Source organism: Bos taurus, chromosome X (assembly GCF_002263795.3).
Source record: "Bos taurus isolate L1 Dominette 01449 registration number 42190680 breed Hereford chromosome X, ARS-UCD2.0, whole genome shotgun sequence".
In the NCBI taxonomy this organism is placed as follows: Eukaryota; Metazoa; Chordata; class Mammalia; order Artiodactyla; family Bovidae; genus Bos; species Bos taurus.
Genome location: NC_037357.1, coordinates 78,811,510 through 78,834,682, shown reverse-complemented (window position 1 = coordinate 78,834,682; position 23,173 = coordinate 78,811,510). Strand labels below are relative to the sequence as shown.

General features: G+C 43.2%; 1 protein-coding gene across 1 annotated transcript in view; it reads left to right on the top strand.

Moving 5' to 3' along the window:
• Positions 1 to 522: 522 nt before the first annotated feature.
• Positions 523 to 23,173, top strand: part of NHSL2 (NHS like 2) — a 311,216-nt gene continuing 288,565 nt past the window's right edge. The window contains exon 1 of the mRNA XM_059883730.1: positions 523 to 1,004. Within this exon, the coding sequence (XP_059739713.1) occupies positions 725 to 1,004 (280 nt within the window). The 5' untranslated portion in view covers positions 523 to 724. The remainder of the gene's footprint in view (positions 1,005 to 23,173) is intronic.

Here is a 23,173-nt window from a genome sequence, read left to right as displayed (position 1 = left end):
TCCAAGCTCCTGGGCGGTAGAAGGCTGTGCTCACAGTCTAGTCGTCTAGTCTGTGTGTGGCACTGAGTACATGTTTGGGAAAGGGAATCTAGAGGAATGAGGTCAGACTATTCTGCGGGTCTCCGCTGGTTACTAGCTGCTGTAGGCACGGGTGCGCTTGAATTTCTATTATTTACGAAGAAAAAGTTTAAAGCACATACACACTGAAGCAGAAAAGAAATTTAACCATAAGTACTGGGACTGGAGCTACAACAGGAGGACGTGGGCACACAACACCGAACGAACATCATATACACACCCCACTCTCACAGACATTCCTTCTTTCACCCTCCAGCTCGATCTTTTTTACTCCCACTTCCCTTTCCCTCCTCTCTGGGATCAAGCGTTAATCTGTGAATCTCTGACCGCAAAAAAAAAAAAAAAAAAAAAAAAGTGGGTGGGGGGATCCCGAAGTAGCAGAGTGAGGGAAGAGGAGGTGGAGAAAGGCGGGGAGGAGGAGGAGGAGCCCAGCGAACCAGAGTCAGAGAGACTGGTGGCTCCAGCGAGTGTGCAGCCCTGGGGGGAGTCGGCGCTCCAGGCTGGGAACCCGCCCGCTCGTCAGCCCGCGCCCAGGGGCCTGCTTCACCCGGAGCTGGGGCCGCCGCTCAGGGGCGCTCGGGTCAGGGTCGCCGTTCGGGGCGAGCCGGCCGCGCCGACAGACTGGTCCCCCGCGCCCACGCCCGGGATGCCGTTCTACAGGCGCACGGTGGTGCCCCAGCGCCTGTGCCCGCGAAACCCGCCACAGCCGCTGACCGAGCTCCGCGACGTGAGCCACCTGGCCGCGCTCAGCGTGCTCCGGCAGCTCGCCGACCTCTGCGGCCACTCGTTGGCTCTGCTCGAGGACCTCGAGGGGCACCTGCTGGCCCTGGGGCGCCGCACCGACAGTCTGTTCCGGCGCACCGTGCGCCTCCGCCGCCGCCTTCCCTACCGCCTGCTCGGCCGGGAGGACCACGAGGAAGAGTTAGGTAAGCCGCGCCAGGGCTGGCGGCCCCGCTTGCACCCCGCCTCTGGGGGCGCCAGCACGCGCCCGCTCTGCGTCCACCCCTCCCCCACCCTCCCCACCCGTCCTCGGCCCTTCCCTCCCTTCCCCTCCGGGAGCGAGGAGATCCCATTTCCCTGACTCCACGCTCGCCGCACTCTGGCTGGAACTTCCTGCCCCTGGACCCGGTCACGCCGTCCCGAGTGGCCATGTGTCCTAGGGGTTCCCCGCCTTGGGACTGGCGGCCACCTTCTGGGGATTTGGGGAAGGAAGGCGGGGGACCTGCGAGGGTCCCCGGCAGCCGCTGAGTCCCGACCGCTTCGGCGCCGCCCCCAGGCCCGAGGCGTACTCGTCTTCGCGGCGTCGGGAACTAAATGGCCGCGCCGCTGGCGTCTTTGCTCCAGTCTAGGAACTTGGCCACTTCAGAAAGCGCGCCGGAGCCGCCTGCCACCTACGCGGCGGTAGGAGCCCTGCCAGCGGTGCCTACCGACTTTAAACCTGTACAACTTTGCGCTGGAGCGTGATCGCCGCTCTCGCTCCGAGAAAAGTCTGAGAGCCCGCCCGCTTCTCTCCGCGAAATAGGGCTGGTGCTCCAGGAGAGGCTGGAGAGGGTGGCGAGGAGGGGAGACTCCCCCTCGCAGCCGGCTTCTCTGACCCCTTACCCCTGGGGTCCGGTTGCACAGACTTGCTTGGGAGAACCGTTTAAAGCAACTGTCATCAGTTTTGTGATCCCTTTAGAAATCAGCCATGCCTGAGAAACTCGGTGGTGCCCTCACTGAGCACACAGGGCCCGTCAGAGGGCAGGAGGGCAACGCGAGCCCTTGTGCTTTACTATTTTGAACCCCGACACTTTAAATGGGGAATCCTCTGTCCATGGAAATGCCGTGATCCTTTAGAGTGTGGGACTTTTGGTGAAAGCAAGGGGATTGAATGTGCTGGAAATGTTGACCTCAGCTGGGGCATGCCAGGTACCAGGGCCAATTGACAGCACCAGAAAGTTAGGAAAGAGAAGGAGCAGGGTGGAAAGAAGTTTCAGATGGGACAGAATGGCTACTGACTGACTTGTGATTGCAGCTGCTTTGGGAAAGAAGTGTCTGAGTCAGCCCCTCTCCATTGCAGACCTCACCTCGATCCCATCCCTTCCATACAACAGGAGTTACAGGCCCTGGCACCCCTCTTTCAAAAACTCTCTGGCCTCTGAGGTAGATGGTGGAGGTCACTGGGTCCTGTGGGGCAAGGAAGGTGGAAGACAATTGACTGCTAGATGGAATGTGGACACAGGGCCAGAAACCTCTGCCGGGCAGGAGAGCAGGAAAGCTGGGGCCTTCGGTCTGGTTAATTCTCACTTAAGAGAGAGGGTAAGACGGTCACTGTTGATTTTTTCCTGGGATCCCACTGACTACCAAGATTAGCCTAGGAGAAATTTGAGAAGTCAGTTTGGGGAGTCATTTTCAAAATGCCCACCTGGTCTGCAGAGAGCCACCTAATGAGCACATCAGGGTGAGTTAAGGACAGTGAGGAAGCTCTGTTTTTCCAACTTGCACCTTTCTGAGAGCCCCTTCCCTGTGAGGGAAGGAATGGCTTCACCAAGTTGCCTTTGGGCCAGTGACCTGGTGGGTTAGAAAGAGATGGCTTTATGCAATGACAATATTTTAAAGGAAGGGAGCAATTTCTTCGGAAAAATTGCATTGGGTTGGCTTCCTTGAAATTTGTTAAGAGCTGAGAGAGTGGCTATCTCTCATCTTTGGGGCAGCTTCTTGCCTTTGAGAGTGTACCTGTCTCCAGGCTCAGAGACATTGAAGGGGCCTGCTGTATAAATGGAACACAGCTACCTTAATTTGGCAAGAAGGTCTTGTTTTCCATTTTCTGGTCTAATGCCCTACTCTAGACTCCCCTTGAGGTTCCCACTGCACACTTTTCAGGAGCTTTGATTGCTCGGCACTTAAATTAGGCCTTCTCAGCAATGATCTGAGCACAAGTGCCAAATGCAGAGGGAGTTGGGGAGCATAATCAGTGCACCATCTGGCCACCCCCCATGTTGCTCGGACATAAGCTTCAATAAAGTATTCAGCAGATGTAGATTATATATTTTGACCCCAACTAAAAATGCTTTTACCCCATTGTTGTCAGGACTTGCCCTTTTCTTCTTTCCTGTTTCTTTTCCTCCTAGAACTCCTACTCCGTTACTGACCATTTTGCTGGTGGTGGGCACTCCCAGTCAACATTTTACCCTATATGTCCTCCGTCAGACTGGATTTCCCCCAAATTCTTGCTCTAGCTATTTTTTGGCCATGAGGTCAGGAAAGAATGGGGAAGGAAAGTTTGGAAGCAACATGGCCAGAGTGAATGACACCTGACAGGCCAGCAGCTTGTAGCCTCCCTGCAGGGACAGTTTGGCTGCCACCTCCAGACTGAGTAATGACAAGTCAGACTGGCCCATAGCCTTCAGGCTTGTGGAGATCAGACTTCAGGCTGAGCTGGGCAGGGAGGCCAGATGGGGGAGAACAGGGAGAGGAGAGGGAGAAAGATAGAGGAGGAGAAAGTTGATGCTAAAGGAGTCCAAGGTGTTCCTTCCTCTCCACAATCAAGGATCACGCCCCCACCATCTTCAAGGTTACAAGGGTGGGACTGGACTGGACTGGTTGCCTGGCAACACCCTCTCCTCCACTGAAGGCTTTTCTTTGGTAACTTGAACCCCTTTGGGACTGCCCCAGAAGCTCTTGTAACTGGGGGATGGGGTTTGGAAGGAGAGGATGTGCTACAGGACTGCACCAGGTTCCTCTGGTTGTAGATCTGTCGCTGTTGCTGCACCCTTGGCATCACCCTGCCTATAACTTGCATTTTTCCTCACATCTGGCTTTGAATGTGACCCTCTTTATTGCATTCGTGTCCTGGACTTTGTGCTCTTCATCTCAAGAATGGCATGGTCAAAGCCAGTGGGAAGCCACTGGGTCAGAGCCAGGCATATAGCTCCAAGTCTTCCGCCATGTGCTGAGTCAATCCACGCTTTCCAGTTTCTCCCTCAGAGATCTATTTAATGTATGTAGGTGCTTAGATGCTAATTACAAAAGCAATCAGGCCATTGGCCTGGAGGTATAATATCTCCTGTGCAAGCAAGGAAGTCACTGAAGCACAGGACAACACTAGGTGTGTTTAATAACACTGGGGAGGTATCTTGTTACACTAGCCCATGAACTTGTGGGAAAGATGCTCTGTTCCTTCTTGCAATGATTTTGGCTTGAATACAGCCAGTTGGGTTGATGGTGGAAACTCCCACTTCACCTTTATGTAAAATTCCTGCCTCATGATTTTCCAACTTTGTGGCAACTCTGGCTGCAAATCAGAAAGGACAGCTGGTTTATTTATGTTTAAACCATAATTCCAGCATGAGCAGAGACTGTTGTAAATCTATATGGAGATGAAAAATGAAAACTGAACCTCTAGACTGCAGCCAGTTTACCATTAGATGAGGTGTGGTAGACCCTGAATCTGACCATCATGCCTACTGAGGAGGGGATATGGCCTGCTTGAGAGTTGGATGGAGCAGAGAGAACTTGGGGGACTGGGAAAAGGCACTCTACCAGGGCTCACTTTTGTCTCTCTCCTATCTGTCAGCCCCAGAAACTGTTGGGACAGTTGGTTTGACAGGGTGGGGAGGGGGAGCAAGCCTATTTTCTTTTAAGTAAATACCGTGAAATTCCTGCTTCATGGTATTTCCATGTGTTGAAAACATCTTCTCTGGAAATTTGGACACCAAAATGTCCACTAGAATTTCCTCCACTTTAGAAACAAGAAATTTAATCTTTTCCCTTTTTTTTAGACACATGAACACCTAAAGTGATAAAAACATCAGAATGATGGAAGAGTAGAATAATAGGAGAGGATTCAAGTTATGGCTCTTGGGCTCAATTTTTATCTTTATGGAGTTGATTAGATGACAGGAGAAGGGTGGTGAATTTGCATCATTTGTCCCTGTATTTCTCTGGCTTGGGTGGAGTGGAGTTTATACTATGTGGCACCAACAATTTGGTCATTAATCATTATGGGCACCATAATACTTGACTTCTGTATTTTCTTCTCAGGAAAGGGTAGGGACTTACCTAAAGGCACCCAGATGGATCAGGATCTTTTGTAGCTTTAAGTGCTGGAAAGATCATAGTGCCTCTTCATACCTAATTCCAAATGAAAACAATACTAAACCTGCAAATAAAATCTTATTTTAAAGGATTACTCAGAGCTCCACTTGTACATTGAAAATAAAATAGCTTCTTATTAGATTCTTTCATTCTCTCTCTCTTTTGTACTCCTGTTATTGGTGCCCTAAGCATGGACATAAGCTGCCTCGTAGGGAATGTGGCACTGCTTAGGTCACAGTAGAGGTCAGTGGCAGGAGGCCTTGATCTAGAAGCCAGGGCTTCTGCCATCCAAACCAGTACTCTGCCTTTGCAAGGATGCTAAGTTCAAAGTCAGCTGTTCATTGAGAGTCACTGCTGTGGCACTTTTTTCTAGCTGGAACTAGTTTAGGATGAGGAATAGCTCTTGCTACCTTTGGGAACTGAGGGATGATCTAGAGAACAGGCCTCCTGGGGTTTCTACAGTTGGGACTTGGGGGGTGAGATGGAGGCAGAGGGGAGAAAGGAAGATCAACCTTGCATCATGTAAAGAATAGACGTGAGGCAACAGGATCCCTTGCTGAAACAGTCTTCTTGAAGTGTTCAGTAGGAAATAGCCTTGGAAAAAGGATCTTTAGTTGGGAAGGGATGGCTGGGCCAGTGACCTGACACTGTCCTCTGAAGGTCACCTTTCCACTGAATCTTTCCTTCACAATCCTTCTATCATCTCTATATCTTCTATTTTCCCTAATAGCTTTTAATCCAACTGTGGACACTCCTCATTGCACACCCACATCCTATTTTCTATTATTACAGCAGAGTCTAGTTGGCATTTCCAAAGGTACGTTTATTAAAAGCCTAGGGGAATGAGAAAATAAAATTATTACCAAAAATGTGTTTAACATACATGTTTCTAAAGTATGAATTTATTCTTCTTCAAAGCTTGAGTAGCTTAACAGACTTACTAGCTTTGCTGCTCTATATACTCTTTCTGAGGGACTCAAATCACCTTTTCCTCAGATCATTACCTTCTAGCTTTGAAGAAAGGGCACCACTTTGGGTACTGTTTCCTTCACCCACCACTCACCCTTGTGCTGGGTTTTAGAGACCCACAGATAAATGAGACACAGTCTGTCCCTTCAAAGAGCTCTCAATTTCAGGGATAGATGTCATCTTGTTTGCCAGCATATCAGCACAGGATGCCTGGGTACCCAGTGTTCTCCTCTAGGTTGAGGAGAGCTGATGACCAGAATCCGGACCCCAGTTAACACCCCATAGGATTTTCCATTCAATCTGGTTTGGGATCCAAGGATGGCATTTGGGGTTTTAGAATTCCCTATGGTAAGGGCATGGCAACCCACTCCAGTATTCTTGCCTGGAGAATCCCTATGGACCGAGGAGCCTGGCGGGCTGCCATCCATGAGGTTGCAAAAGAGTTGGACGCAACTGAGTGACTAAGCACATGGTAAAAAAAAAAAAAAAAATGATAAGAGTGCTACTGTGAATTCAGCAATGCTTTTACATGAATTCGTAGATTTAAAATTGATGATCTTCTCTTCATACATAGGCAGAATAGTGCTTATTCAGTAGATGAATAATAGGTGGATGTGCAGACTCAGAGACGTCTTGTGATAACTCCTCTAGAGTTATCTGCATGGCCTTCTAGAGTCTTCTACCCTCCTTTGGGAAGCACTGGCCTAACCTTCCTGGTTCAAGCTGTCAGCTCTTTCCTGCTGTGGAGAATTCCATGATTTCACCCAGATAAGCCCTCACTGAGGTTTTCAAGTTATAGTACACTGGATGGCAGTATCTTTTCTTCCACTTTATTTATTTACTTTCCTCTCAGTTTTATTAGAATATAATTGACATACAGCACTGCATAAGCTTAGGTGTACAAGATGATTATTTGACTTACATACATCATATAATGAGTAGTATAATGTTTAGTGAACATTCATCATATCATGTAGATACAAAATTAAAGAAAAAAGTATTTCTTCCTTGTGATAAGAACTCTTAGGATTTACTCTCTTAACTTTCAGACATAGCACACAGCAGTGCTAGTTATATGTTACAACTCTAGTACTTACAGCTGGAAGCTGGTACCTATAGACCACCTTCATCCAGTTCTCCCTCCTCTCACCCCATCTCCTCTGGTAACCACAAATCTGATCTCTTTTTTTCTGTGTTTATTTGTATGTTTTTTGAAGTATGATTGACTACAGCACTGTATTAGTTCCTGATGCACAATATAATGATTCCATTTTTCTATACCTTACAAATTGATCCCATGGTAAGTCTAGTTACTATCTGTCACCACACACAAAAAAGATATTACATTATTATTGACTCTATTTCCCACACTGTACATTTTATCCCTATGATTCCTTTATTTTGTAACTGGAAGTTGGTACCTCTTAATCTCCCTCATCTATTTCACTCATCCCCCCACCTGCTCCCTGCTGGCAACCACCCGTTTATTCTCTGTAGCTATGACTCTGTTTCTGTTTCATTATGTTTGTTCATTTGTTTTGTTTTTTTTTAGATGCCACATATAAGTAAAATCATCTGATATTTGTCTTCTTCTGTATGACTTATTTCATTAAGCATAATATTCTCTTTGGAGAATTACCCAGAAGTGGAATTGCTGGATCATATGGTAGTTGTATTTTTAATGTTTTGAGGAACCTCCATTGGATGGCAGTATCTTAATAGACAAGACTATGTCAATAATGCCACAAATAGGAGATGTGCTGACTGTGTTTGCACAAGGAGGCTTGCAACAAGGTGCTTTGTATGTGAGGCACTGGGTCTGACTGTGTATAAGACCACTAGGCTCAGTCCTTTAACTTGGAAGGTTTGAGCAACCTCTGTCTATCCCTCCTCTATTCCTGCTGTCCCTCCCTCTCTTTCTAAACTGTAAGCTCCTCAATAGAAAGTAAGCATCTTTAGAGTGGAGATTATTCTCTGTTTTTACTGCCGTATCTCCAGTTCCTAAAATAGTGCTTGGCACTTAATAAATAGCTATTAAGTTTAATTCCTCCCTTGTTTCTAACCATCACACATGTATTGAGCACCTAACTCTGGGTCTGGCCCTGTGCTGGTCTCTGAGGATATAGAGCCAAGTTAGAGTGCAGCCCCATGGTCCAGCAGGGAGAGCCTGGAGTCATCATACTGCCCAATCATAGGCAAGCCCAGGGGTCGTCGGAAGGCGAAGGAAGCTCACCTAATTCAGCTCAGAGGCTTGGAAAAGATTTGAGAAGGCTGTGTGTGTGAGTTCTGAAGGATGATCTGGAGCTGGCCAATTGAAGAAGGAGGGGGAGGGAATTCCTGGCTCAGGAGGTAGCCTGTGTGAGGCCCTGGATATGTGAGAGGGCTAGTGTGGGGGAGGAACTAACTCAAGTGATTCAGGAGGAGCGGGTACAAGGCACCTCCTGACTCAGAGTGAGCCCTCAGGGTGGAGGTGGGGTGGGGAGGCGCTAACACCCTGTTTGCTGACCAAGAAGCTGGATACTGGAGCGTCCTTAGGAAGATTCAAACACACTTGTAATAGGAACTGCAGATTTTCTTGATCTACATTCAAGTTTTCATTATCCTTGGGCAGATGAGACCTGAGGGACCTTGGCCCTTCACTGCTTTGCAGAGCCAAGTCCTGGTTCCCCCTAAGACATCCAAGCCAGGAGGCACCCCATGCCACAGTGAGATAGAAAGAGGGAGAGAAAGCAAGAATCTACCTGCTTGTTATATCCCCAGCTGTGTGGATCCAGTTGCATTCCAGAGCAAAATATATTATTCGTGCCCCTGCTTTTTTGCTAGTGGGGACATTTGATGTTTCACTATATGTTTTATTTTATTTTCTTTCTAAATTCTTTCTAGAGTCTTAAGAATGGTCTGTAATTCATCTAGGGGAAAATCAGAAAAATATTCTTTTCCTTTGGAAAATGGATTCAAAGAGGAGATGAGTTTTTAAAATGATTCAGCTGTTTTTATTTTAAGTGCTTTTTTTTTAAAATTTGCTTCTGCTTGCTTGGCAATTTATAGTTTGATTCCCTGTATCTGCGAAATAGTCAAACTCATGTTGTTTTCCCCAACCAGCAGGCCCTAAGGGGAGTGAGGTCTCCTCTGCCAGCAGATTTGGGCGGTCTCTGCTCTTACAGGAGGCTGTGCATCACAGTTTTCAGCAATTCCAGTAGTGTCATTATGTGCTCTTATCGCCCCAGATCCAGTAATTCCATTTCTAAGAACTTATGCTTAAAGAAATGATCAGATATTGTGGGGAAAATGTTTGTGGATCTTCACTGCATCTTTTGGTTATTTAGATTAACCCCCAAATGGAAACAACTTAATAATATGGGTGTGATTCTATAAATGGTGACAGGTCGATGAGGTAGAAAACTAGACAACTAAGAAAAATAGCGCTCAAAACAAACATATGAGGATATGTGGAAATGTGCAAAATAATGCTAAGTGAAAAACCAGGGTATTAAATTGCATATATGATATTATCCCTTCTCCAGGGATGATAATATCCAAAATAAAGCACATATATAAAAAAGAAACTGGAGGGGTATTGCCAGAATGTTAACAGTGGTTGTTATCTCGGGATGATAACAATGATAGTAAATGATAGCAAAGATAGCAATGGTTGAGATTATGGGAGTGGGTGGATGTTTTTTTCTCGTACCTTTCTGTATTTTTTGAAGTTTCCTAAGTGAACATGGATTACTTTTAATGACAATGAATGACATGTTAAGGAAAAAGATCTTGGGATTTGAAAGTAGCACCTGTAGTTTTAAGACTGACTTGCCCAGCACTTACATTATTAAGCTGATTTGAGTGTCTCAGAACCACAGTCCCTCATCTGTAAAAGGAGGTTAATGCTCCCCAGTTTAGGAGGCTGTCATGAAGATCCAGAATAATGTATGGAAAATGTTGGGCCCGTATGCCACAATCCCGCACATAATCACTAAATACTAAGAAGATGAAATTCCACAAAACCTTTTGAAATCCCTGGATGAGGATACTGTCAAGATGAAGTTATAATAAGAATGTTTTCTAGACAGCTCCGATTTGCAGCCATTCCTCCCTTTTGCAGAATATGTAAAGAATGCCTGCCTGTGTGCTCATGGAGGAGCAGCATCTAGCTTTTGAAGCTGTCAGCTCATCTCTCCCAACCCAAGGATTTTCCTTTCCTTTGACTCCTCCCTTCATTCTCCCCCACTGACATCTGTTCACTGCCTCTCCAACCAAGGGGGAAAACAGTCTTTGGAACTGAAGCCGAGGCACCAGTGAGAGTCTTGGCAGATCTGAGATGTTTATTATCACGGAATATGTGGTGCTGGCTGACCACAAGGACCTGTCGGGCTGGGATGCCAAGGAGAAGCTTTAATGAAGCGGCAGAGGACGGACACAGGTTGCACACCTAGACAGCATCCCCTGCCTTGGGGCAGAGCCCTTGTCTAGATGTCCAACTTGCTCCCTGGTCACCTCTTCCCTCAGGACAGCTTCATGGCTTCTGGCGTGGCTCACCAGTTTTACAGAACCAGCTTGATTTATGGGTGAAGAGCCACCGTCTTCTCACAAAAACTTCTGGGGCCTCAGGATATTTCGGTGACGTATTTGGCAACTTGCCTGAGGATCTGTTTCTCACCATCATGGAATTAGAGCAGTAAGCCCTGATCTCAAAGCCATACAGCCTCAAGGTCATGGGCATATCTTGGGACTATCTGCAGCATGCCCAGACCACCAGGCAATTCAGTCATCTCCCTGAGTAGAATCCTTCACACTACTTGTCTGGTTGCATTTTTCATTTTTAAAACTACAGCCAAAAATATAGACCCTAGCTGAATTACTTGGAGAGCTTTAAAAAGTTACTAATGCCATGCATGGCCATACCTCATACCAATAAAACCAGAATTTCTGGGAGATGAGGCCCAGGAACCAGGATTTTTAAAAGATCCCCAGGTGATTCTAATGTGCAGACGTGGTGAGAACCACTGTTGTGGTAAAGATGGTTAAAACTGGAAGGGACCGTCCAGAGTTTGAAAAATTATAATGTATTTGTGGATAATGAGAATGAACCATAATTCAGGCTTATATTAAAGTAAGTGACAAAAATGACCTCATGGATGAACTCACTGTAAGCAGTAATAATACCAAGTTAGATAGTACACTTCAAAAAAATTTTTAATAATGCATTTTATTTAACCCAGTATATCCAAAACAGTATCATTTTGCCATGCAATCATTATTAAAATGATTAATGAGGTATCTTACACTATTCTTTTGTACTAGGTCTTCAAAACTTAATGTGAATTTTGCACTTACACAACGTCTCAGTTCAGTCTAGCTACCTTTCAAATGCTCCATAGTGCTATGTGGAGCATGGCTTCCATATTGGACAGCACCTCTCTAGGGCATGGATTTGTAGACCAACTGGTCTTCTGTATGAATAAAGTATTTAACTCCTAAAAATTGGCTAATACACTTTTTTTAACTTTATAAGACAACAGAGGAAATTAGAAAAATGAAGCCAGTTAGTTTTATTAATACAAAGAATAAGTATATGTTAAGGCAAAGTTAAGCATCTTTAATTTTACATTTTTTGGTTATAACATGTCATTAACAACTATTGACCTTCTAGATGAGAACAGTATATTTTAAAGATTTGTTTATTTATTTAATTAATTTATGGCTGCACTGGGTCTTTGTTGCTGGGTGAGTGCCTTCTCCAGTTGTGGCAAGCAAAGACCACTCTTTAATTGTGGTGTTCAGGCTTCTCATTGCAGTGGTTTCTCTTGTGGAGCATGGGCTCCAGGAGCCGGGGCCTCAGTAGTTGCAGAGCATGGGCTCAGTAATTGTGGTGCATGGGCTTAATTATCCTGAGGCATGTGGAATCTTCCAGGACCAGGGATTGAACTTGTGTCCCCTGCATTGGCAGGCAGACTCTCAAGCACTGGACTACCAGGGAAGCCCGAGAATAGTATTTTTGTTTTCTTACATCATAGCTATTTAATATCACTCTTGATGTTACTAGGTTGGATTCCTGCATCAAGTCAACCTCAACTTGCCTGTCTTTGCAAAAGAATATTAAAATTCCACTATGCAGAGGGTTGTTGGAGTACAGGGAAAAGGAAGAAACTTCTACTTTGTAATATTTAGTGTTCCAAATTAGGCTATGCCAGAAATCGTAAGTAGAAATTGAAATGGTTACCTCTGAATCAATGTCTAGATTGGACTTCATGCTTTCTAGAAGTCTCTTATATGATGCACCATTTCATGCAGGTAGATTACTAGAGCATAATAGTGAGAACAACTGTATAGATTGTTGTGTTTAGTATTTTTAATTTTTTTTTTCATTTCACCTCACTGCAGGGCATGTGGGATCTTAGTTCCCTGACCTAGGATTGAACTTGGGTCCCCTGAACTGGCAGCACAGAATCTTAACCACTGTACCACCAGGGAAGTCCCATGTGTTTAGTATTTTTAAACCCATATCTACTCCAACAAATGCAATTTAGAAGAGAAAGTATTTCTCTTTTTATCCCTTCCATGATCCCAGTAGAAATAGAGTTTTAGAATGTGGATCTAGGCCAGCAGTTGCCCAGAGAAAGGAAGAGGACTGGTCCAAAGAGGTCTTCAGGGTCGGTGGTTGCACTGGCTTCAAGTAGAGAACCTCTCCTGTGGCTGTTCTGAGATCCTGAGACATCCATTTAGGTGACCGTATCACCAGCCCCTGAGAAATGCTGGGACAAGGGTGACAAGTGAGAGGAGAAAACTATGGGGGAGGGACACTCTTAGTGTCCTCTCTCTCTGCTGTGATCAGAGGGGAGAGATACTAAAGGCATCCCCTCTAATTTGTTTCCCCAACAGTAGCTGATGCTGATTATGACAAACAAGGCATTGAGAAGAGGCTGCAGCATATTCAGAGGAATCTGTTTAAGGAGACTGAGGAAAAGTTTTCAGGAAAAGTTCCACTCAAAATGATGCAAAATAAAGGAATGATTCAGTATGAAAAAGTGGAGGTGGGGAGGGGAAGAGTAAAACTCCTGGGAAACTTTGCTCTTGAGAGAGACTTGGGGCTTCTGGGTAGCAAAGTTTCACTGTATTCCAATTTATAACCTGTTTCACCTTTTGAAATAATGAGTTACACAAGGCTACTCCCCATTGTGAAACCACACGATGAAATCTTTCCCCCCATAATTCCAAATTATCAAAACTGGTAGATTTAGGAAACAAATGTTATTGACTCACACAGAGGCTTTACACTTTGTGCCTGTAGTTTCAAAACTATCTGTTGCACGCGAGGAGGAGATGGTGGGTGGAAGAGCCAGTGAAGATGAGTCCTTCCATTCCAGTTAGCATGTATTGAGCTGCTGTTAGATGCCAGTGGGAGCTGGGAGCATATATATGGCACATAGGTGTCCCCTCCAGGTAGAGGGGTGACAAAAAGGGTGCCACCTGTGGGTGGGTCAATGAGGAAAACCCGCCCCTTTTGGTGGAACAAAAAGACAAAAGCACATTCTTTGAGCATAGCAATTAGAAAAGATCACTTGTTCTGGTCATAGCTATTTAAAAATAGAGCATCCTCTGGGTGGACCAACTTTGAAATTAATATTTAAAGTCCATGTGCAGTCCGACAGGGCATTGGGTTTGACTTGAATTTTGTCCCCAACTTGAGATCCCTTGGCTGGGTGCCCTTGTAGGAATACAACTTGAACAAGAGTACAGGTGGTTCTGTGGTGCCTGGGACCAGGCCAGACACCAGACATACAGATACATGTGAGAGCTAAATCCTGTTCTTGAGAAATTTATAGAACTCCCCCTCCTAACCCCCATCCTCTTTAACTCACTCCATCTGCTGCCAGCTCCACCCATGCTGCATCCTGCTTGGCAGAGCTTCTCTTTATGGTGACAAGACGTCTCCCCTCCAGATGCACGGGCTGCTGTCTGCTGTTAGTGGGGGCTGTGCTGCTCCTGCCTGAGGCTCCAGACGAAATGTCTACTTTCTATGATGAACAACTCAGGGTAATTGTTCGTTGTGAGGGCTTGTTGCTTCTGGGTTCTAGATGGGAAAATATAGACAGCATTTCTTCAATATCTGTTTTAAAACTTGGCTGTGTTCTGTTTAAATGTGTTTTGAAATGGTGAGTTTGGGTAGAGCTGAGCTATTTTTCACCTTTAATTTTCATATTCTTTAACAAAAGAAAGCAATTTATCGCTAATATGGTGATTTAGAGCTGGCTTCAAGGGCTAATTCCTACCTAGCTCATTGTACTAAGATTGTGCCAGGCCCTCTGCCAAATACTGGTGACAGTAAATTGATAAGACCTACCTTTTGCCCTTGAGTCTTGATATTTAGTTGGGAGGACAGTGGGGAGGGAGATAACCTCACTGCAGGCTACTGGGTATTAGGTGAAAACATAGAGCAGAGGCAAGGAAACCTTCCATAGCCCTTTTCTCTCTTGTCTTCCTGAAAACTTCTATTCATACATCCAGACAGTCCCTCCTTGTTACAACCTTCTCTGATTCCGCTATTATTTCTGCTGTGCTTTGTTTACTTTTGCAGCCTTGGTTCCTCCATGTGGCCCAGGTTGGGAGAAGATGGTTGAGGCAGAGACTGCCTACTATGTACTGAAAGCTCTTGAATTCATTTTTATTTCCTTTCCTTTACCACCTTTTGAAAGTAACATAACCCTCTTCTTTGAAACTTGGAAGAACAGCCTGGCCATTCCTGGCTCCAAGATGAACTGGAAGCTAGAAGTTAGCATCCTCTCCTGGGAAGAAAAAAAAATAAAAATAAAAATAAAAAATAAAAAAATTAAAGGTTGTAGGGCTTTGGAAATAAGATAAAACTACTGAGGCCTTCAAATCCTAATAAGTTCAGATGAGTTTGAAGGGTTTCCTCCACCCTAAGGGAAATCAGAATTATATTATGTGGTTGTGGGCTAGTGACATGCCTTTAGAGGTGGAAAGAGGCCCTGGTTATGAACTTGGCTAATTTTGCTCATTTTACCAAGGGATAATGCCCAATTTCAGTATTTTCTAATGCAAGTAATTTCAGTGTTGAGCCTGTTTACTTTTTGCCGGGAGGATCAAATAAAATCCTATATGGAAAAGGCTTCACAAGCAAAAAAATCACCCCAAAATATTATGTATTGTCATCCCTGAGAACAAGGACACTGGCCAACTCATCCCTCTTTCCCCAGTATCTAGTCTGGAAGTAGGCACACTTGCAAATGTTTGCTGAATGACTAAGTGGCGTAGTAGGAGATAGGTGTTTGTATTTCTCTCTTTTTTTTTTTTTTTTCTAGGACTCTACTTTTAATACCAGTAATAACTTTAATGATAATTTCCCTAATTATAAAAATATACTTATTTGATGCAGAAAAGTTGGAAATATAGAAAGCACAAAGAAAAAAATAATAAAACAAAAATCATCCTTGGTATCAACCAGATACAATAACTGACTACATTCTGATGTATATTCTTCTAATATTTTTCCTTATGAATGTTTCATTTTTGCTTTGTAAGAAAAAGTTATGGTAATACATCCACCCTTTTATAGCCCCTTTCAAATTAATGTATCATTTAAAAATGTTTATATAATATAAATCATATATCTGCTAAGGAGTTATTCAGAATACATAAAGAACTCCCCATAACTCATCAAGGAAACTAAAACCTGTTTCCTTTTCTTTAAACATTTCTGTATTATATAATAAATCTGCTATATTAATGCTTACCTTTAGCTGTTTCATAATTTCTGCCATTACCAATACTCTGAAGCCTGCAATCAGATGTACCGCTGCCAGATCGGCAAGTGGTACCTGGGATATGACCTTTTCCTTAAGGGCTTAGGTCTCCCACTAGACCACCCAAGAGTTGTGTTCCCCCAGTGCCTTGGTCGGAGAAGGCGATGGCACCCCACTCCAGTACTCCTGCCTGGAAAATCCCATGGATGGAGGAGCCTGGTGGGCTGCAGTCCATGGGGTCGCGAAGAGTTGGACACGACTGAGAGACTTCACTTTCACTTTCCACTTTCATGCATTAGAGAAGGAAATGGCAACCCACTCCAGTGTTCTTGCCTGGAGAATCCCAGGGGCTGGGGAGCATGGTGGGCTGCCGTCTATGGGGTTGCACAGAGTCGGACACGACTGAAGCGACTTAGCAGCAGCAGCAGTGCCTTGGTATCCAGTAAGTGCTATATACGTCTTTGGTGACTGCCAAACAGGGAGAGCTAGTAGAACGTTTTTTGCACTTCTATTTGGCCAATCAAATTAGCTCTTGATACCAGAAAGTGACAGATATCACAGCTAGATTACCCCACTTTACTTTTACACTGAGGTGACCCCCTGTTTTTTTTTTAATTGAAGAACTTTTGGACAAAAAAAGCCATGGCTTTTATTGTTATTGTTAAGGGCTTACTATGTGCCTGGCAATATGTGAATCATCAATTCATTTATCTTCACAGTGATTTCATAATATAGTTGCCACTGTTATCCCCATTTTCTGGTCGAATGAACAGGCTCAGAGAAGAAGAAATAATTTAAGAGTTGTAGAGCCCAAGTCAGGATAGGATCAAATGGGGGGCTTTCTAGGGAAACTCAGGAGATTCAGCAGGACTGTATTTGGTGGGACTAAAAGGAGAATTAAACTTTGAGGAGTGAGACAAGAAGAGAAAATAGGAAATTTATTTTTTTTTCTGTGAGATTAACTAGCATTTTTGGATTTCTCCCTAATTTATGAAGCACTTTTACATATGTTGTCTCATACAGTCCTCATGACAGCCTTGTGAGTTATTCCTTTTATTTAAGAAATGAAAGGGGCTTCCCAGGTGGCACAGTGTTAAAAAATCTACCTGCCAATGCAGGAGACACAAGAGACACACGTTCGATCTCTGGTTTGGGAAGATCCCCTGGAGTAGGAAATGGCAACCTACTTCGGTATTCTTGCCTGGAAAAATCCCATCAACAGTGGAGCCTGGCAGGCTACAGTTCCTGGGATCACAAAAAGTAAAACATGACTGAGCACACATGCCAAGATATGAGAATAGATCCAGAGACATTACCACTGATTTTCCCATGAAGATCAATAAACCATTCATTAATTCAATAAAAAACATTAATTGAGCATCTGTTGTGTTCCAGGCACTGTTTTTATGCTAGAGATACAGCAGTGAACAGACAGACAAAATTCTTTGTCCTCATGGAGCTTACAAGGTAGATAAATTATGATTTATCTCTTTTCAGTTATCCTCTGTCAAGTAATGGATATTGGTTTGGGTTTTCAACCTTGGCTGTGCTTTAGAATCATCTAACACATTTTGAAAAAAACACTGATGCCTGAGCCCCACTCCAGACCAATTAAATCAGAATCTCTGGGAGTGAAGCCTAGGCATTGGATGTGTGTGTGTGTTAATTTATTTTTTAATTGAAGGATAATTGCTTTACAGAATTTTGTTTTCTGTCAAACCTGAACATAAATCAGCCGCAGGTATACTTATATCCCCTCCCTTTTGAACCTCCGTCCCATCTCCCTCCCCATCCCACCCCTCTAGGTTGATGCAGAGCCCCTGTTTGGGTTTCCTGAGCCATACAGCAAATCCCTGTTGGCTATCTATTTTATATATGGTAATATAAGTTTACATGTTACTCTCTCCATACATCTCACCCTCTCCTGCCCTCTCTCCATGTCCATAAGTCTATTCTCTATGTTTGTTTCTCCATTGCTGGCCTGCAGATAAATTCTTCAGTACCATTTTTCTAGATACCGTATATATGTGTTAGTACACGATATTTATCTTTCTCTTTCTGACTTACTTCTCTTTGTATAATAGGCTCTAGGTTCATCCACTTCATTAGAACTGACTCAAATGTGTTCCTTTTTATAGCTGAGTAATATTCCATTGTGTATATGTACCACAACTTCTTTATTCATTCATCTGTCAATGGACATCTAGGTTGCTTCCATGTTCTGTGTGTGTGTGTGTGTGTGTTTTAAATCTGCTCCAGAGGGGTTTTGTGTTAAGTCAAGCATGAGAAGCACTGGTTTAGAGCAGTCTTAACTTGCCTTCTTATTAGAATCACCTTGGAAACTTAAAAGTATGTAAACCGATGTCTGGACCTCACGTGTGTGTGTGTGTGTGTGTGTGTGTGTGTGTGTGTGTACGTGTACACGCGCGCTCAGTTGTGTCCAACTCTTTGCAACCCCATGGACTTTAGCCCGCCAGGCTCCTCTGTCCATGGAATTTTCTAGGCAAGCATACTGGAGTGGGTTGCCATTTTCTACTCCAAGGGATCTTCCCTACCCAGGGATCAAACTCACATCTCTTGCGTTGACAAGCAGATTTTTTACCACTGTGCCACCTGGGAAGCCCACTTCACCTCTGGGGTGAATTAAATTAGAATCTCGGTGGTTGTATCAAGAAATTTTTATTTTATTTTGTTATTGAAGTATAGTTGATTTACAATAGTTTGTTAGTTTCAGGTGTACAGCAAAGTTATTAAGATATATATATATATGTGTGTGTGTGTATATATATATCTATATATATATGTATATAAAACTGGGCAACACAGATGGGCATAAAAGGCATGAAAGGGCAGGATCAGAGGGGAGGACTCAATGGGTTCAGACTGCAAAATTCAACCAGAAGGAAGAAGAAACAAAAATGTCTGCCTTGAAGGTCAAAAGCACCCAGGAGCAGTAGAAAGCATGCTAGAGGAAGGCAGGTACCACTTGGCCTAATCTCTTTGCACCTATAATTTGTCTGAACTGGCAGAAGAAAGATGATAATGTTAGCATAGGTAGCATAGTGGTTAAGTTCAAGGGCCCTGAGACCACCCTCCCTGGGTTTGAGCCCTCACTCTGCCATTTGCCTTCTTTATGATCCTAGGTAACTAGCCTGACATCTCTTTGCATATTTCCCAAGCTATAAATTGGGAATCATTTTTATAATACCTACTTCATAGGCATACCATGAATATTATAAGCTTGGCACATAGGAAATTATTTACACAAATATTATAAAGAATTATTTTGATAAGTGTCCAGCACTGTGCTTGTATTTGTTCCTTAATCTTTACATGAAGTAGTCACTTGGTACATCGCCTGGTGCCCAGGAACTTCAGAGAGTAGTAAGTGACAGCTTTGTCATAAAACCTGGTGTTGGATTCCATCCTTGACAGGCACAAGGAAGGACAGAGGGAGCTGTGTGACCAAAGGCAAGGAGGTAAGGCTGTGGATGGCATTTGGAGGGTTGGGGAAAGCACCTTTTCTCCTCTACTACATTGTAGGGAATCCTTGGGAAGCCCCTCAAACTTAGTGCCAAGGTCAGAGGGCACTTAGTGCTAATGAGCTTCTTTCTGGAAATGTCATGGAAGCAGACAGTGCAGAGAAATGTAAACTCAGGCTGTCATAGCTGGTCAGGCCATAAGAAGACTATCCAGTCCAAACTTTCATAGCCAGATGGGGAACTGAGGCCCAGAAAGGTGAAAGGATCAGCCGCAGCAAGCTAGGAGCAAACTGTGCTTGGCTTTGTCAGGCTGATGTTTCTGCCATGTGGTGATGCATGACCGGGCCTGGGCTGTTTACTGGAGACATCACTCAGTAGTATCCAAGTCTACTCCTCTAGTACCCAGAAGTCACCTTCAGAACTTGCTTCCACTGGGAATTTGGGTTTAACAGATACACACTACTGTATATAAAACAGGTAAACAACAGGGACCTATTGTATAGCACAGGGAACTATATTCTATATCTTGTAATAATCTATAATGGAAAAGAATCTGAAAATTATATATATATATACACACACATATATATATACACATATATAAACGAATCACTTTGTTGTACACCAGAAGCATTGTAAATAACTATACTTCAATAAAAAATTTTCAAAAAAAGAAATCCATGTTACTACTGAAAAAAAGAACTTGCTTTCAAGTTTTCTGCTTCATTTCATTTCCTTTAGTGTCATAGATTAAGACTTGAACATGAACCTTGGCAGACCTACCAAGGAGGCAATACAGGCTAAGTTGAGAGGAAGACAGGGTAGGGAGAAGGAGAGTCACCCTCTACGACCCATTGGAGGTCCTAATATTTTTCAGAATATTATTTATAAATGCATTAGATAAAATAGACAGACTTACCAAGGAAAACAATTATACTGAAATACAGTTATCAAAATATTTTTTAAAATTGTGATATGGTAATATACATGTTTCTTTGCTAACACATTTTAAATGACAAGATCTAACAGCAGGTTTAATAATTACTGTAATTTTGTAAATGAAAATTTGAGATTCCTTCAACAACTGTAGATTGATATACAAATCTCTGTGATTTCTATCACAGATATAGTCACAGACACTGCTCATACTTCTGTGATATGTTGCCTATAGTCATCATTTTGACAAGAGGGTAGTGGAAGTAAAGAGGTAATTTTTTCACAGACCTCCTAAACTCTCTTCATGTAACTTTTGGGGATCTATGGACCCCAGGGTAAGAATCCATGCCCTGAGGCAAAGCAAAGCTGGAGAACCAACCCAGTTTGGGGTCTTTATCCTGCTCTAAGAATTGACTTGGAAAAGAAACTTGACCACCTGGAAACTACATTCAAGATTGTATGTGTTTTCCCCAAATTAAAAATACATTTAAAAAAGAATGATATTAAAAAATTGTATGTGTATGTGAACACATAAGTGGGTGGTTGTCATCAGTGCTACTCTCCGGATAGTTCTGGCTTTCCTTCTTCCGGGTACATAGCAGGACTTCCCCTTCCAGTTAGGTGTGGCCATGTGACTTGCTTCAGCCAGTGAAATATGTCACTCTCCCACTCCAAAACCTCTTGTGGCTCTTCATCATACTCAGAACAGATTCCACATTCCTTTCCATGAGCTGCAGAGCTGTCTGTCCTGCCATCATCTCTGACCTCGGCTCCCACCGCTTTCACCCTGGCCACCCTGGCCAACTGCACTGGCCTCATTTCTGTTCTTCACCAAGCTCATTCATGTCTCAGGATCCTAGCTATTCCTTCAGGCTGGAATATTAATCCTCTAAGTCTTAGTGTGACTGGCTCATTTTTGATCTTTAGAACTCACCTTCCTTGTTAACACCTTTTTTTTCCCCCTGAAGGACAGCTTTGCTGCTGCTGCTGCTGCTGCCGCTGCTAAGTCGCTTCAGTTGTGTCTGTGCGACCCCATAGACAGCAGCCCACCAGGCTCCCCCGTCCCTGGGATTCTCCAGGCAAGAATACTAGAGTGGGTTGCCATTTGAAGGACAGCTTTATTGAGCTATAATTCACATACTATATAGGATTCCTCCATTTAAAGTGTTCAATTCAGTGACTTTCAGTATATTCACAGAATTGTACAACCACCAACACAATCAATTTTAGAACATTTTCATTACCCTCCAAAGCAACCATGCTTCCGTTAGCTGTCACCTTCCAATTCCCAGCCCCTGGTAAACACTAATCTACTTTCTGTTTCTATGGATTTGCCAATTTGGGGCATTTCATATAAATGGAATCGTACAATATGTGACCTTTTGTGTCTGGCTTCTTTCACTTAGCTTGATGTTTTCAAGGCTCATCCGTGTCATAGCATGTATATGTGCTTCATTTCTTTTTTATGGTGGAATAATAGTCTATTGTATGGCTTTACCACAGTTTGTTTATTTACTCATGTTGAAGGACATTTGGGTGGTTTTTGTCTTTTGACTATCATGAATAATGCTTCTGTGACTATTCATGTTCAAAATTTTTTGTATACACACATTTTCATTTCTTTGAGGTCTGAATCTAAGAGTGGAATTTCTGGCTCTTATGGTAACTATGTTTAGCCTTTGAAGATCTTGCCATACTGTTTTTCACAAAGGATACACCATTTTACATTTCTACTAGTAATATATGAGAATTCTAATTTCTGCATATCCTTGCTATTTCCCTACATCCAATTTCTACATCCTTGTTATTGTCCATTAAAAAAAAAATTGTAGTCGTCCTAGTGGATGTGATTGATATCTGATCATGGTTTTGATTTGCATTTCCCCTAATGATTAGTGATGTTGAGCATTTTTTCATGTGCTTAGTAGCCATTGTATATCTTTTTGAACAAATATCAATTCAAGGCTTTGTCCATTTTTGAATTGGGTTGTTATTTTGTTTTGGAGTTGTAGTTTTTTATGTATTCTGGATATTAATCCCTCCTCTGACATGATTTATTAATATTTTCTCCCATTCTGTGGGTTGCCTTTTTTATTATCTATCAAGTGTCCTTTGATGCAAAAAATTTTTAAATTTTGATAACATCCAATTTACCTATTTTGTCTTTAGGTGTCACATGTAAGAATGTGTTGTCTAATCCAAAGGTACTCAGATATTCATTTATATTTCCTTCTAAGAGTTCTATAGTTGAACTCTTACATTTAGGTCTTTGATCCATTTTGACTTAGTTTTTGTATATGGTGTGAGGAGACAATGGTCCAATTTCAGTCTTTTGCATGTGGATATCCAGTTGTCCCAGCATCTTTTGTTGAAGAGATTAGTCTTTCCCCATTGATTTGTATTGGCAACCTTGTCAAAAACCAGTTGACCATAAATGTATGGGTTATTTCTGTATTCTAAATTCTATTCCATTGATCTATTTGTTGTCCTTATGCCAGTAACACACTGTTTTGATTATTATACTTTTGTAGTAAATTTTGAAATTGGGAAGTGTTTTTCCTCCAGCTTCATTCTTCATTTTCAAGATAGTTTTCACTCATGGATCCCTTGGATTTCCACATTAATTTTAAGATTAGTTGGTTCATTTCTGCAAGACTGATTAATTTTGCATTGCTCTTTACTATTTGTCAAGGATATCCACATTCATCTACTCCTTTAACAAATATTGACTAAGCACCTACTACATGCAAGGCACTGTGTCAGGTGCTTAGGGACACCATGGTGAGGAAAGACAGGCATAGTTCTTGCCTTCAGGTCCCTAAGGGTCTAGTGGAAGAGGCAGACATTAATCAAACAATCCCCAAAATAAAT